The sequence below is a fragment of the Lissotriton helveticus genome, chromosome 7, assembly GCF_964261635.1.
Source record: "Lissotriton helveticus chromosome 7, aLisHel1.1, whole genome shotgun sequence".
NCBI classification, from domain to species: Eukaryota; Metazoa; Chordata; class Amphibia; order Caudata; family Salamandridae; genus Lissotriton; species Lissotriton helveticus.
Window position 1 is genome coordinate 869,174,980 of NC_136068.1, and position 15,166 is coordinate 869,190,145.

Sequence of the window (15,166 nt, forward strand, 5' to 3'; positions counted from 1 at the left end):
CCTAGCCAGAAAGGTTAAAATAGAGCGGAGTAAGGAATTCAGTAATAAATAATAAAGAATGACATACCCAGGACCACAGTGTTGAACGAAACAATCTCTTTGTCTTTGCCATCATTGTAAAATGCTAGGTGCCACAAGCCCACGTCCAGATACTGAACAAACACAGCCTCGTTCTGAATGAGCGTCTGAATGCTGCGCCGTTCCCTTGGCGACTCCACCACGCTCCACTTCTCCTTTCCGTCAAGGCGTTCCATGAAGTCGTACTGCAAGAAGGAGATAGTGCAATGAGTTTAGTAGCCCAAGTATGATGTATCATTGAAGTCCAGCCCATCTTACTTAGATGCATGAACTGTTTGTTGAATGCCTATCTTTGTTCTTAAGATTCAATATCTTTGGTCATGATAGAGTCTGATAAGAGAGTCACAAACACATAGCTAACTTATGTGTCCTTAATTGAGTCTTAATTTATAGGTGAATTGTTTAATCGTGTCTGAAGAGTATGTCATTGTCTAGTAAGGAGGAGAAGAGCATATGGGACCCAATGATGGGGCATATTATCAAGTGCCTTATCTCCGCTTTAGCAGGACTTTTTCCCGCTAAAGCGGCGATAATTTAATTGCCCTATTAGCAAGCTGTCGCTAACAGCAGTTAGCGTCAGTTTGTAGGCGATAGCGAGCGGTTTGGGGCCCGCTTTGCATGTCAGCGATATTTATCGCTAATGACATGCAAAGTGGCCGTACCCAACCTGTTAGCGACTTAAAGCAGTCGCTAACATCGCTATCGCCTATTATCAATGCAGGTACAGCGATAAAAAAATAAACGCTAAGCGTGAATATCGCCAAAAACTAACGCCTGCTCAGATGTCTTCTTAACCTGTATATCCAATGGGAGTTGGATATTTAGGTTAAGACCCTATTGGCTTTAATTCCTGAATATCGCAGCAATATATTCACGCATTGATCCGCTATCGACGGATATTTTATCGCATTTGAGATAAACGTTGGTAACAGCACGTTATCTCTGCGATAAAATCCGGCGATGCTCAGCGATAAAAAAATATTGCTAAGCTCATTTAGCGATAAAAATCGCAAGTTGTTGATAATATGCCCCGATGTCTTTTATTACAACTTGATAGTACAAAATGTAGGGTTCAGATACAAAGGGAATATTTCAAAGGCACTAACTAATTCTCCTGAAGTTATGCACTAGCGCTATTAAATGAACTCGCTTCTCTACATTTAGAAGAAAGAGAAAGCCGGGCTGCCGCTCGTCCACTTGAGACTCCAAAAAGCTATTTCAACGAGAATGATTGGGCATCACTAGCGCTTCAATCACGCAGGCAGTACTGATTTATCCCGCTCATGAATGGAAAGTAGCCTAGAAGCCCCTGGATGGTTTGGGAGCAGTGAGGTCTAGAGTGCACCAACCTCATCCCCCAAAAGAGTGCATTCTGACAAGTCCACACATGTGGAGCAGCAGGATGACTCGGGGGTCAGATATTTTGAAGCACTCGTGAGACATTCTGCAATGTGCGCTGTCCATGGTGCTGCATGTCCTAAGGCGCTCACTTTCTAATGTGAAATAAGCTGGTAGCTGGAACTCACTCTTTGCAGCTGGGACACGTACAAGTGGAAAACTACCCATGCTCCAAACAATAAGAAAACCGAATGCATGCCTTTCTTATGGCTGATAGTGGTTTGTGGCTCCTGCTGCAATACCAAGCTGTGCTAGAAGCAGCAATCAACAACTTAGAGCCGAGCAGGGAAGAAAAATGTTAGTTTGACTCCCGGCTGACTCGCTAGATACACTGTGTGTTTTATGGCAAATTACTTTATCTCCATTTCTCATTGTTAAACAGAGCATAACTAGGAGTGATTTATACATCATGTGCCGTTTGTTGGTACCTTAACCTATTCTCAAAGTGAGGGAATTGCAGACATCTCTGAGTATCTGTGGCTCCCTGAAGAGTAAGCTCTACTCGGTATTGCAACATTTCAAACAGCACAATTGCACTGTCTTCTTAAAAAAAGAGATTTACTGTTTCCCCGTTTCTGTACTTACTGGGTGAATCAGGCAACTTGTTATTCCGTCTTTTCTCCACATTTGATGAAGGGTCACAAGGGGAGCAGAAGTGTATTTGTTACCATATGGATGTGAAAGACAATTTCATACCAGAAGAAAAGATTGCCTTAGCTCAGCGCACAAGGTAATGGGATGTTTATCAAGCAGGATTGCAGAGCACACAGGGCGAGCGGCTTTTCACAACAATAACCACTTTGATTTCAGGGGCAGGTGGGCCTTTCATAGACGAGTCTGTGGAGATAGCCTTCTCAGTGAGCAACATCTGTCTCTCAACAGAGCTGTACAGGGGTTAACAAAAAAGAAATCACCGGTCCGTAAGGTTTCTTTGAGCTACATTATAATGACCAAAGAAGAGGAGGTGGTGTTGCCTAGCAACTGTAGATGCTGCCTTTGTAACCTTAGGACCCAGGTTCAAATCCTGGCCTCGGCTAGGTTCAACATTGTGTGCATCTGGGAAAACCACTTTTAATGTCCCTTCATCTAAAAGTGAGCAACATGTATTTGTGTATCCCTCGCTCGATGTACACAATCTACGGTCGTCTTCCAAGCCCTTGTGTAATGTACAGCATTCCCTTGCTTCACACTGACTAATACGTGCATACACACTTGCAAGATATTGTCCAGTCAGTGTTATCTAGGCATTTATACAATCCCTTCTGATATACAGCAGGACAATTAAATGAAAGGTTGCAACTAACTGATACGTAGGTCATCATGCAGTGAAGTCGAGCTTTTACACATCTGTGGAGATTACACTTTTTTGTTGTTGCAGTTTTATATAGTGTAAACTAGACTTGAAGGTATTGGAGCGCTTTACAGGAGCACCAGTTACATTACACAAGGACACATTTATTATTGGTAGGTACGGGAAGATTAAGTGATTTGCCCAGAATCACAGAATGTTCAGCCAATACCAGCGCCAAAGTCGGCAGCTCCGGCCGTTACGCCACATACTCTCCAGCCTGTCCACATCCCCTGACCACACTGATCATCTGCCATGTCCCTGAGGTCTTCTACATGTCTGGGAAGTGAAGGCAGCTATGTCTATGCCTTAAAAAGCAGCTGACCCATCGGACCCTGACTGCACAACTTGACTAGTAGGACAAATGTGATGGCAGTCATGTCATTAGCTTGGAAAAAGCTCTGCACAATTGAATAGGTGGGTTACTCTATGTTACCGATGTTTGGTAGAGTCCGCTTGTACCTTGCTTCGAATTGAAGAAACCATTGTCCCTCACAGCTACTGGGTTATATTTTCGCCCTCTCTTGGACAGCGTCATTCATGTATACGAATTTTGAATCTGGCTTGGACAGAGGTTCGCGTCCTTGACGCGCACACTGAGGTGCCATTTTACAAACACCTGCAGCTCTCATCAGTTCACAAAGGGACAGTAGCTTCTACATTCATGCTATGGCAAGCTCCTTCAACATACCCTCCTCCACACACCTTTACACCATACACTACTGTCCCAAGATCTCCCAAGTGACTGTCAATAAATACTTATATGTATGATATTTAATTGCCACAAATTACGAACGTCCCTCTTGTGGTAGAGTCTGCAGAAATGTATTCTGAATTTAGCAAGTGAAAAGTATAGCATTTATTTACAAAGCATCCTTAACAGTTCAGAGTTGTTTTTGTTCTTTTTTGCACTTATTACTGTGATGCGGTTTACTTGCCGGAAAATCTCGAAGTGAGAAACCTCGTCAATAATGCAAAATACTACAGCAAAAAGAACAGAAAGCTACACATCTGAGAACGCTGAACTTGGGAAGACCCTGGATATATCTTTCTTTGGAAGAAAAGCTGATTAACTTCTTAATCTAGTCAATAACTGTGCGCATCTCAAATATGTCTTTTTTAATTATGTTTGTTATGCTGGTGAATTAACTATTTATAGAGTGTCAACGCTGTTATGTAGACCATGTTTCTAGGCATCTGGATTACTGATTGTCTTTTGTATGATGATTAGTAACATTCAGAACATAATCATTTTTTGACCTGAAGATTTAGTATTTGCTTAGTGAATCTATCTATCTATCTATCTATCTATCTATCTATCTATCTATCTATCTATCTATCTATCTATCTATCTATCTATCTATCTATCTATCTATCTATCTATCTATCTATCTATCTATCTATCTATCTGTCTGTCTGTCTGTCTGTCTGTCTGTCTGTCTGTCTGTCTGTCTGTCTGTCTGTCTATCTATCTATCCATCTGCACCAACGCGGGCCTTTAATCCTACAGAACACAATTGAATTTTACACACAGACAAGGTGCTTAAGGTCACGCTATCAAGCGCAAGCCAAGCGCAACCAGGACAAGACGTACAAAGAAAATAAAGGCAGGAGGTCGTACCTTCTCATATCTGGCGGCTAAGCATCAGAATGAATTACCACAAGATCTTCGCCGCACGGTTGACTACCTAGCATTCAGAAAGAAACTCAAAACTCATCTGTTCCCTAAGACTTAATACTGGACAATCCAACAGCACCCAAATATCACCTCTACCATGAGTTCTGCTACCCAGTGCTGTGATATCCTAATGGAGGAATGTTGCGCTCTATATCTATCTATCTATCTATCTATCTATCTATCTATCTATCTATCTATCTATCTATCTATCTATATATCTATCTATCTATCTATCTATCTGAATGTTATTGTCTTTCATAATGAAGGTGTTTTAAATGAAGAATTTAATGAACAGCATCACATATGGCAATAATTGTGTCTCTAAATGATACAGAGGAATGGGAACTGGCTTACCAATACAGCGCATAAAATTGATCAGTTGGGGAAAAATGCTGCAATATTCAAAATATGTCTTTAGAGTACCATTAAATACCATAAAATAAGGATTATATACATTTCTACAGAGTTTCAAACGCACATGCCATAATTCTTGCAATTAAGAAAATAGTGCTATTTTTATATCTTCAAATGGCAGGTGGTGGACGTGGCCCTCTCTGCAGAGTTATCCCAAAACCTTTTGCCTTCACCCTCCTGTTTTCTGAACTCATTTTTGTTGGCTTTGAGGACTCTGCACACTTTATTACTGATGACCAGTGCTAAAGTGCTTGGGCTCACACCTTAAAACATAGTAGAATTGGCTTACATCCAATTGTCAAATATATTTGTCATGATGTGACAAGTCTCCTACGTGAGATTTCTGAACTAGAAAATTAAGTTGTCCAATTCCCCCTACTGTTACACCTCTGTTTCTTTCACAGCCTGACCAACTAGGACCGCCATGCCGTCAGGACAAGGAACATAAGTGGGAAAGCAATCTCTTTACGGTATCGTACTTTCCAGAAAACTGCCCTCCCTCCCAGAGTCACGTGATCAACGACACGCAACCATTACAGTTTGTTCCTTCCCTACCGGATGAGTAGGAGAAGATTTGTGGGAAAACAATAAACAAACACTGGGACAGCGGGAAGGAGAGGAACAAAACTCGTGCTACCTCGAGAAAAGGACAAACTGTGAGGAAATGACTCCAGAGACAAGAAGGTCTCCTCCGCTGAACCCAAGGACAGAGAAGAAGCTGGAACCTGACCCACCAGAGGAAGAGACTGAAGCATGCGGGCTAGAAGGCAAAGCATCCAGCCTCTTTACTGGAGGATCATGGCTTACCTACTTACAACTTTGGTTGTGGGGTTGGTAGGGAGGAGGGCAGAGAAATCCTGGGATGCGTTGAAGACATAGAGGATAGAAAGATCCTTACAGAGTTAGTAGCGTTAACACTGGTGGAGGATTTACTTAAGGTGCTGGTTCTCCCCTCATATCCCTATTCCTTTAAATGTCTGATTAACAAGACTATATACCTGTTCACATCTCCATTGCTTTTGAGGCACACGTCCCACCGGGAGGAAGACCAAAAAGGATATCTTCCGGAGTATCCTTAAATAAGGCAGAAGGAACGAAGAAAGGGCCGGGATATTATTTTCACCCCTTCATTTTTCAGTGCAATATGCATTAAAAATAGTGAAAAAAACCTCTTACGCTCTCCTACTGTTCTTTGAATAGCCAATCCCCTTCTATATTTACTTGTAAGTCTCAAGTAAGGCTGTACTACCTGTGACCACGACCTGTAAATTCAATGCTACTAGTAGGACTACTGCAAACACAACAATGATGGACAGAATGTGGATCAATGTCACACATTCACCCCAGTCCAAAGATGTGGGCCCAAATCCATCGTTTTTCCACTCCACACCACCCTGGGTTAGACAATGGCGATATGCAAATCAGCGCTGACCCTGTGCCCCATGGGAACAGTCCAGTCCGAACTACAAAAGCCATGTCCTTCCCAGAACGGAAACAAGCATCCGAGGACCGGCCCGGTTTCGAGGTAACACTTCTCTTCAGCCCGGCTAGCTTGATTCCAGTGGTGTGGAGCAAATGGGACTCACGTCTGAGCATCCCCAGTACACTTAGAGCGGTAACTGCAAACACAACAATGATGGACAGAATGTGGATCAATGTCACACATTCACCCCAGTCCAAAGATCTGGGCCCAAATCCATCGTTTTTCCACTCCACACCACCCTGGGTTAGACAAGGGCGATATGCAAATCAGCGCTGACCCTGTGCCCCATGGGAACAGTCCAGTCCGAACTACAAAAGCCATGTCCTTCCCAGAACGGAAACAAGCATCCGAGGACCGGCCCGGTTTCGAGGTAACACCTCTCTTCAGCCCGGCTAGCTTGATTCAAGTGGTGTGGAGTAACTGGGACTCACGTCTGAGCATCCCCAGTACACTTAGAGCGGTAAATGCAAACACAACAATGATGGACAGAATGCGGATCAATGTCACACATTCACCCCAGTCCAAAGATCTGGGCCCAAATCCATTGTTTTTCCACTCCACACCACCCTGGGTTAGACAATGGCGATATGCAAATCAGCGCTGACCCTGTGCCCCATGGGAACAGTCCAGTCCGAACTACAAAAGCCATGTCCTTCCCAGAACGGAAACAAGCATCCGAGGACCGGCCCGGTTTCGAGGTAACACCTCTCTTCAGCCCAGCTAGCTTGATTCCAGTGGTGTGGAGTAACTGGGACTCACGTCTGAGCATCCCCAGTACACTTAGAGCGGTAACTGCAAACACAACAATGATGGACAGAATGTGGATCAATGTCACACATTCACCCCAGTCCAAAGATCTGGGCCCAAATCCATCGTTTTTCCACTCCACACCACCCTGGGTTAGACAATGGTGATATGCAAATCAGCACTGACCCTGTGCCCCATGGGAACAGTCCAGTCCAAACTACAAAAGCCATGTCCTTCCCGGAACGGAAACAAGCATCCGAGGACCGGCCCAGTTTCGAGGTAACACCTTTCTTCAGCCCGGCTAGCTTGATTCCAGTGGTGTGGAGTAACTGGGACTCACGTCTGAGCATCCCCAGTACACTTAGAGCAGTAACTGCAAACACAACAATGATGGACAGAATGTGGATCAATGTCACACATTCACCCCAGTCCAAAGATCTGGGCCCAAATCCATCGTTTTTCCACTCCACACCGCCCTGGGTTAGACAATGGCGATATGCAAATCAGCGCTGACCCTGTGCCCCATGGGAACAGTCCAGTCCGAACTACAAAACGAACTGTAGTTCGGACTGGACTGTTCCCATGGGGCACAGGGTCAGCGCTGATTTGCATATCACCATTGTCTAACCCAGGGTGGTGTGGAGTGGAAAAACGATGGATTTGGGCCCAGATCTTTGGACTGGGGTGAATGTGTGACATTGATCCACATTCTGTCCATCATTGTTGTGTTTGCAGTTACCGCTCTAAGTGTACTGGGGATGCTCAGACGTGAGTCCCAGTTACTCCACACCACTGGAATCAAGCTAGCCGGGCTGAAGAGAGGTGTTACCTCAAAACCGGGCCGGTCCTCGGATGCTTGTTTCTGTTCTGGGAAGGACATGGCTTTTGTAGTTCGGACTGGACTGTTCCCATGGGGCACAGGGTCAGCGCTGATTTGCATATCGCCATTGTCTAACCCAGGGTGGTGTGGAGTGGAAAAACGATGGATTTGGGCCCAGATCTTTGGACTGGGGTGAATGTGTGACATTGATCCACATTCTGTCCATCATTGTTGTGTTTGCAGTTACTGCTCTAAGTGTACTGGGGATGCTCAGACGTGAGTCCCAGTTACTCCACACCACTGGAATCAAGCTAGCCGGGCTGAAGAGAGGTGTTATCTCGAAACCGGGCCGGTCCTCGGATGCTTGTTTCTGTTCTGGGAAGGACATGGCTTTTGTAGTTCGGACTGGACTGTTCCCATGGGGCACAGGGTCAGCGCTGATTTGCATATCGCCATTGTCTAACCCAGGGTGGTGTGGAGTGGAAAAACGATGGATTTGGGCCCAGATCTTTGGACTGGGGTGAATGTGTGACATTGATCCACATTCTGTCCATCATTGTTGTGTTTGCAGTTACTGCTCTAAGTGTACTGGGGATGCTCAGACGTGAGTCCCAGTTACTCCACACCACTGGAATCAAGCTAGCCGGGCTGAAGAGAGGTGTTACCTCGAAAACGGGCCGGTCCTCGGATGCTTGTTTCTGTTCTGGGAAGGACATGGCTTTTGTAGTTCGGACTGGACTGTTCCCATGGGGCACTGGGTCAGCGCTGATTTGCATATCGCCATTGTCTAACCCAGGGTGGTGTGGAGTGGAAAAACGATGGATTTGGGCCCAGATCTTTGGACTGGGGTGAATGTGTGACATTGATCCACATTCTGTCCATCATTGTTGTGTTTGCAGTTACCGCTCTAAGTGTACTGGGGATGCTCAGACGTGAGTCCCAGTTACTCCACACCACTGGAATCAAGCTAGCCGGGCTGAAGAGAGGTGTTACCTCGAAACCGGGCCGGTCCTCGGATGCTTGTTTCTGTTCTGGGAAGGACATGGCTTTTGTAGTTCGGACTGGACTGTTCCCATGGGGCACAGGGTCAGCGCTGATTTGCATATCGCCATTGTCCAACCCAGGGTGGTGTGGAGTGGAAAAACGATGGATTTGGACCCAGATCTTTGGACTGGGGTGAATGTGTGACATTGATCCACATTCTGTCCATCATTGTTGTGTTTGCAGTTACCGCTCTAAGTGTACTGGGGATGCTCTGACGTGAGTCCCAGTTACTCCACACCACTGGAATCAAGCTAGCCGGGCTGAAGAGAGGTGTTACCTCGAAACCGGGCCGGTCCTCGGATGCTTGTTTCTGTTCTGGGAAGGACATGGCTTTTGTAGTTCGGACTGGACTGTTCCCATGGGGCACAGGGTCAGCGCTGATTTGCATATCGCCATTGTCTAACCCAGGGTGGTGTGGAGTGGAAAAACGATGGATTTGGGCCTAGATATTTGGACTGGGGTGAATGTGTGACATTGATCCACATTCTGTCCATCATTGTTGTGTTTGCAGTTACCGCTCTAAGTGTACTGGGGATGCTCAGACGTGAGTCCCAGTTACTCCACACCACTGGAATCAAGCTAGCCGGGCTGAAGAGAGGTGTTACCTCGAAACCGGGCCGGTCCTCGGATGCTTGTTTCTGTTCTGGGAAGGACATGGCTTTTGTAGTTCGGACTGGACTGTTCCCATGGGGCACAGGGTCAGTGCTGATTTGCATATCGCCATTGTCTAACCCAGGGTGGTGTGGAGTGGAAAAACGATGGATTTGGGCCCAGATCTTTGGACTGGGGTGAATGTGTGACATTGATCCACATTCTGTCCATCATTGTTGTGTTTGCAGTTACCACTAGTAGGACTACAGCACTGATTGTGCCACCCACTTAAGTTGCAATTTAAACATGTCTCAGGCCTTCCGTAGCGGCCTGTATGTGCAGTTTTAAACTGCCATTTTAACCTGGCAAATTAAACCTTTTGCCAGTCCCAAAGCTTACTTTTTAATACATATATGTCACCCCTAGAGTAGGCCCTAAACAGCCCGCAGGGCAGAGTGTGGTGCATTAAAATAAGTTGGACATGTACTTTTAAGTTTTACATGTCTTAGTAGTGAAAAACTCTTCAATTCGTTTTTCATTTCTGCAAAGTGGATTTTTCTTATTACATTTAATAAGCTGTAACTTTCAATTGGGACCAGGTAGACGGATTGAATTGTAATTAAAAGCTCTCCTTAATGTTAAAGTCAGATTTATAATCATAGTTCCGGAAATGCCACTTTTCAAAAGTTGGTATTTTCTTGTCCTAACCCTTTGGTGCCTTCAGCCTGATCCTGGGCCACATGACTAGGTGCAGCTGGCAGTTTGTCTTTGTGAATTGTCCCCAGACAGTGAGACAAAGGGAAGACAGGTGTTGGCATGATGGGCCCCTTTGAGTTAATGAGGGGGAGGCGCTGTCACCTATTGTATTTTTGTATTTTTGTATTTATACAGCACCCTTATACCCAGAGGTGTTAAAGAGCTACTACTGGTGATAAGACAAATACAATGGAAAAAAGCCTAAAATAATAACATCATGGGAGAGAGAAAAGCTGGGTTTTTATTTACATACAAAATTATGCATGAGAGGTTAAACTTGTAATGTGGGTGGGCAGAGTATTCCATAGCTTAGCAGCTGCAACCGAGAAAGAGTAACAACCCCACACCGGTCTTCCAAAATCTGGGTATTATCACCTTTCTAAAAGAAGATTACTTCAGGTGTCTCTTAGTGATATACCAATAAAAAACAGTTCTCAGGGGCATCAGACCCTGTAGATGAAGAGCAGAATGAACAAGACAGAGGGCTTAAAAAACACTCACTTCCTTACTTACAACTCTTGTACATCACAAAGGCCCGCCTAAGCACTCTCACAAAGGGCCTGTCACTAGTCTATTGTGAACCCAGACACGCTGGGGGCAGGACAGGTGAGGAAGGGGAAGCCTGACTCTAAGGGGGTTTGTGAAGAACCTCCCTAAGCTTTTCCAACTTCAATTTAGGCACTGGGTATAAATATTGGACCTCTGACCCCCAACTCTTCTGTACACTTCTGTCATCACATCTTCACTGCCCCTTGAAAATGATGCATCGCTTCAGCTGTGCGACACATCTTTGATGCAGATCCTCGCAACGTTCCACAAACCAGGATTTAAGGTACTTTGTTGAACAGGCCTAACTGGGTCCCTGTATCTGGTCTGCGCTCCATTGTTGCTGCTCTAAACTTATGACTTTGTCCTGGTCAGGCCCAACCAAATATATTCACATTTGGCGCTAGTTTTTTACTGAAATCTTTCAAACTGAATATCTTTGCATGTACTAATTGAATTTTGGTCATTTTGGTCTTGTATTATTTTTTGAAAGGTACTCTATTTTTCTAACTTGGTGTGGGATCCCCTTTTGTGTGGTGTTTTCACTATATTACTGTTTGAAGTGTTGCACAAATACTTTACACATTGCCTCTAAGTTAAGCCCGGCTGCTCTGTGCTAGGCTACCACAAGTTTGAGCTCAGTTTAATTTAGGGTTGGCTTGAACAGGGCTGACTCCCTAGTCAACCAACAACCCAATTTCTTACAGCCTGGATCCCATGCTTCTTTTCAGGGTGGTAGGAGGAAGCTTCTAGGATGAACACTCTCACTCAGTGAAGGAGTAAAGTTTAACCAAATACCCGCAAAATGCACTGTAGTATGAATGGCGAAGGGACTGACAGTTTTTAGAAGTAGGCTTGGAGTATCTTGTTAACTAGACTGCAAACTATGCTTACATCTGAAACGTATTCCTCTACCTCCTCAATCAGAATATACCTTGAGGGATACAGGTATGTATATGTCTGCCAATAAAGGACAATTGACCCATTGGGAGAATACTGCACTGCTACATGTGTGACTTTGGCATTAAAATGTTGCTGAATGCATGTATCACACATAATAATCTGACATTGTGTAGGGGCTGTACACATATTCTCCAAAAATGAGAGTGCATGCAGCAGTATATCTAGTTTATGGAATATTGAATTATAAAAGATTCCTTGAGTATTATATATGTGCAGTGGTGTATACATTTGAAAATAACTTTAGAACACTCAGAGACTAAACAAATGGTCAAACAGTTTGAGAAGTAGGTAGGAGACATAAACTACTAGTACAAAACTTCTGGCTAGTTTTTTGTTACCTTTAAAATTGTTCTTACCTAAAAATTAGGTATTTTGCGATAGCAAGCATTTTTCATGGTGAATGCTGTTCCCTGTGCTTCTCTGTTCTCATGCAGGGAAGAAAAGTGTAGATGAGAGCACGCCGCATCTCTGCCCTGAGTGGGACAGACTAAAATCCTCTCCATGGCATGTAGGAAGAGGAGGAACAGTCTTGTGCACCGAAGGGTCTCTTTACAGTGGTGAGATCTTGCAAGATGAAATCTCATTACTATAGAAACACCTAACAAACAGGAATGGGGTTTTGTAAAGTAGTGTGCAATAGCTGGGAAAACAACATATAAATGTATGCATACAGCCATACCTTCCAACTTAATTTTCCCCATGTGAGGCAGAGGCCTGGCCTTGGCGGGGGCAGGCCCTGTTGCCAAGAGCGAAGAGGCACTCTGCCCCTCACCACACCCCCCACTCCTTTCTTAAAAAACAAAAGGGGTCATCGAGGCTGTCACAGACGTCCTGGGGTGTGTTAACACCTTTTATGGACATCTGCTTCTTAGAGCCTCCAAAAACAAGCTGGAAATCCACTGTTTGAATGGGTTTTTTTAAGCTCATTTTCCCTTCCACAATTTGATTTCTGCTCCTCTCCAGGTGACTGTGTGAAGGGAGCCAAAATCGTGAGACACACAGAGGCATCGAGTGAATTGGCAGGTCTGTACAGAGCGGTAGGCAAAAGAAGAAATAGCCTCCTTATTTCACTCTGATCTGCAGGCTATCATAGCAGATCCTGTTTCCTCTGCAATTAACCGCATGCGTGCGGCGGCTTTTTTCGCCGTACGCGGCGATTTTAAAAAGCGCACTTTACATGACGAGCTGGGCTCGTCATCAGCGTACCAGGAGGCTACCTCATGACGAGCCCAGCTCGTCATCAGCGTGGAAGGGGTTAAAGTCTCAGCAGCTAAAAGACCGCTGGTGGATGCAGATGATGAAGAGCAGGATACTGTACTGAAGGAGAAGCATGGGCAGGGGACTACTGGTCCACATCAGAGACGCCTTGTTGTTCGATGCTTCAGCCCAATAGCCTGATGAAGATTTGTTGCTCAATCCAGCTTTAAAAAAAAGATGATAATCTTCCCTTTCTTAGTGTTTTGGAAAACAAACTGTCTAAGGAATGGACTGATAATTTTTTTTACCGCATTTTCTTGAATAAAAATATTATTTAAAAGTATTTCAATGAACATTTTCTCCAAGTCCCTTGCCAGATGTTCATGGGTTAGAAAGTGGAGAGCTAATACAAACGTGCATATTCAGTTGCTAATTTGTGATAAGGATAAACTCGTATAGTGCTTATAAATTTCAAGCACTTTTTGAGTGTCTGCTGGAAGGCTCTGATGCCACAGCTAATCTGGTGAATATGGAACTGTTGGCAAACGGACACAATGATTTATGCTTTATGGTCCTCAGGTAATATACAGCAGCATCCTTTTCTGCAAGAAGGAATCTTTAGTTAAATTCCTGGAAATATCACGTAGGACAAAAATCCCTAGTTTGTCATGTACATTTTTAAGGTCAGAAACTCTTTGGGCAAGAACTAAACAACCTTCCTAAAAAAACAGAACATATTACAGCCTTTCAAAGCTGCACCAAATAAGTCCTTCATCCAAAACAAAGTGAGTTAAGGAGGTAAAAAGAAAAGCTCTCCTTGGCTGAGTAGTCATGGTCTCAGCAACCTCAACCACAACCTCCAAAAGCATGACTGCAAATATTCATTCCAGACAACAGAAGAATCTCTTTGAAGAAGTATCTGACATTTTCTGGTACTCACACAATATGGCCATGCTCTAGATGAGAATTCAAGAACTAATAGTGGCATCAACAGCAGCAGCTCTATGAGATCATCACCATTTAAAACCTCTGCTGTCTTACCTTCTAGACAATTGACAACCAGTTTTAGAGGGCTATGGGATGACTGTTCCAGTACCTCGTCATCTGGGATTTTTCTGTAAACTGGTATCTCTTTGTTCTTTGGGCGAATATAATATATTTTGTCCTCACAGTTGCAGTAGTGTTATATCAATAGGTCCTGAAGAAAGCCATGATTGGCTGAAACATGTCGACCAGTTTATTCCACCAACTGATAGTAATATTTGTTTACACACTATCCACATTCTGCTTTTAACGTTGTCATTATGGTGACCCCCCTAATAAAGTTTGTATTTTGGCACCATGATAGTCAATCTTAAACTTCACTCTTTATTATTAACACATTTCACATAGTTCTTTGAGCACTGCAACTTTTCCCATACAGCACCAAGTACCACAGTTTGTTGGCTTTCCATCACTAGTGGATCTGATACTAGGGTTTCCTCATGATTCCACAAGCGAGGAACCTAGTAGATACCAGTTTACAAAAAAATCCCAGATGATGAAGCTCCGCCAACAGGTGGGCTGATGGATTTCTTTCCTCACACTGACTAGTTTCTACACACACTACACTCTAGAAAGCAGACTAACTTTAGCTTTTTCAGACCATCAGCAACCCCTGTGTGTTTTTTCCAGTTAGATCAGGGGATAGGGTGCAAACCAGGTCTTTAAACTTTTCCCCTTTAGACCCTCCTCCAACGTTGTGTTTTTTGTTCCAGTACCTCATCAAAAAGTCCAAGATCTCCAGTGGTATCTGGTGAAGAAAAATCTTCAGAAGGGAATTCATTTGCGCTCCCCATTTTCTTTAACTATAACAACACATGCAAAACAAATTGAGTGCGGATCTACTAAATGGTCCGATGATTCAGGGGCTTGGTCCAAACCCAAAGCCGTTGTGTCATCGAATTTGAAGAGCTGGTGGTGATGCTGAAACACCTCTTAGAATTTTCCAATCTGATACACAAGAAAGCAGTTGTAAGCAGAACAGATAAACAAGTCACCAGGAGTTATATAAATCATCAGTGTGGAACAACAATGAAATCTCTAGTGCTGTTAGCGAAGAAC

At 44.1% G+C, this 15,166-nt stretch overlaps 1 protein-coding gene across 1 annotated transcript in view; it reads right to left on the reverse strand.

Annotated features, from left to right (window-relative positions):
- Positions 1-15,166, reverse strand: part of TENM2 (teneurin transmembrane protein 2) — a 1,287,822-nt gene that overhangs the window by 411,527 nt on the left and 861,129 nt on the right. Inside the window, exon 8 of the mRNA XM_078653379.1 lies at positions 68-263. Coding sequence (XP_078509505.1) covers positions 68-263 — 196 coding nt within the window. The remainder of the gene's footprint in view (positions 1-67; positions 264-15,166) is intronic.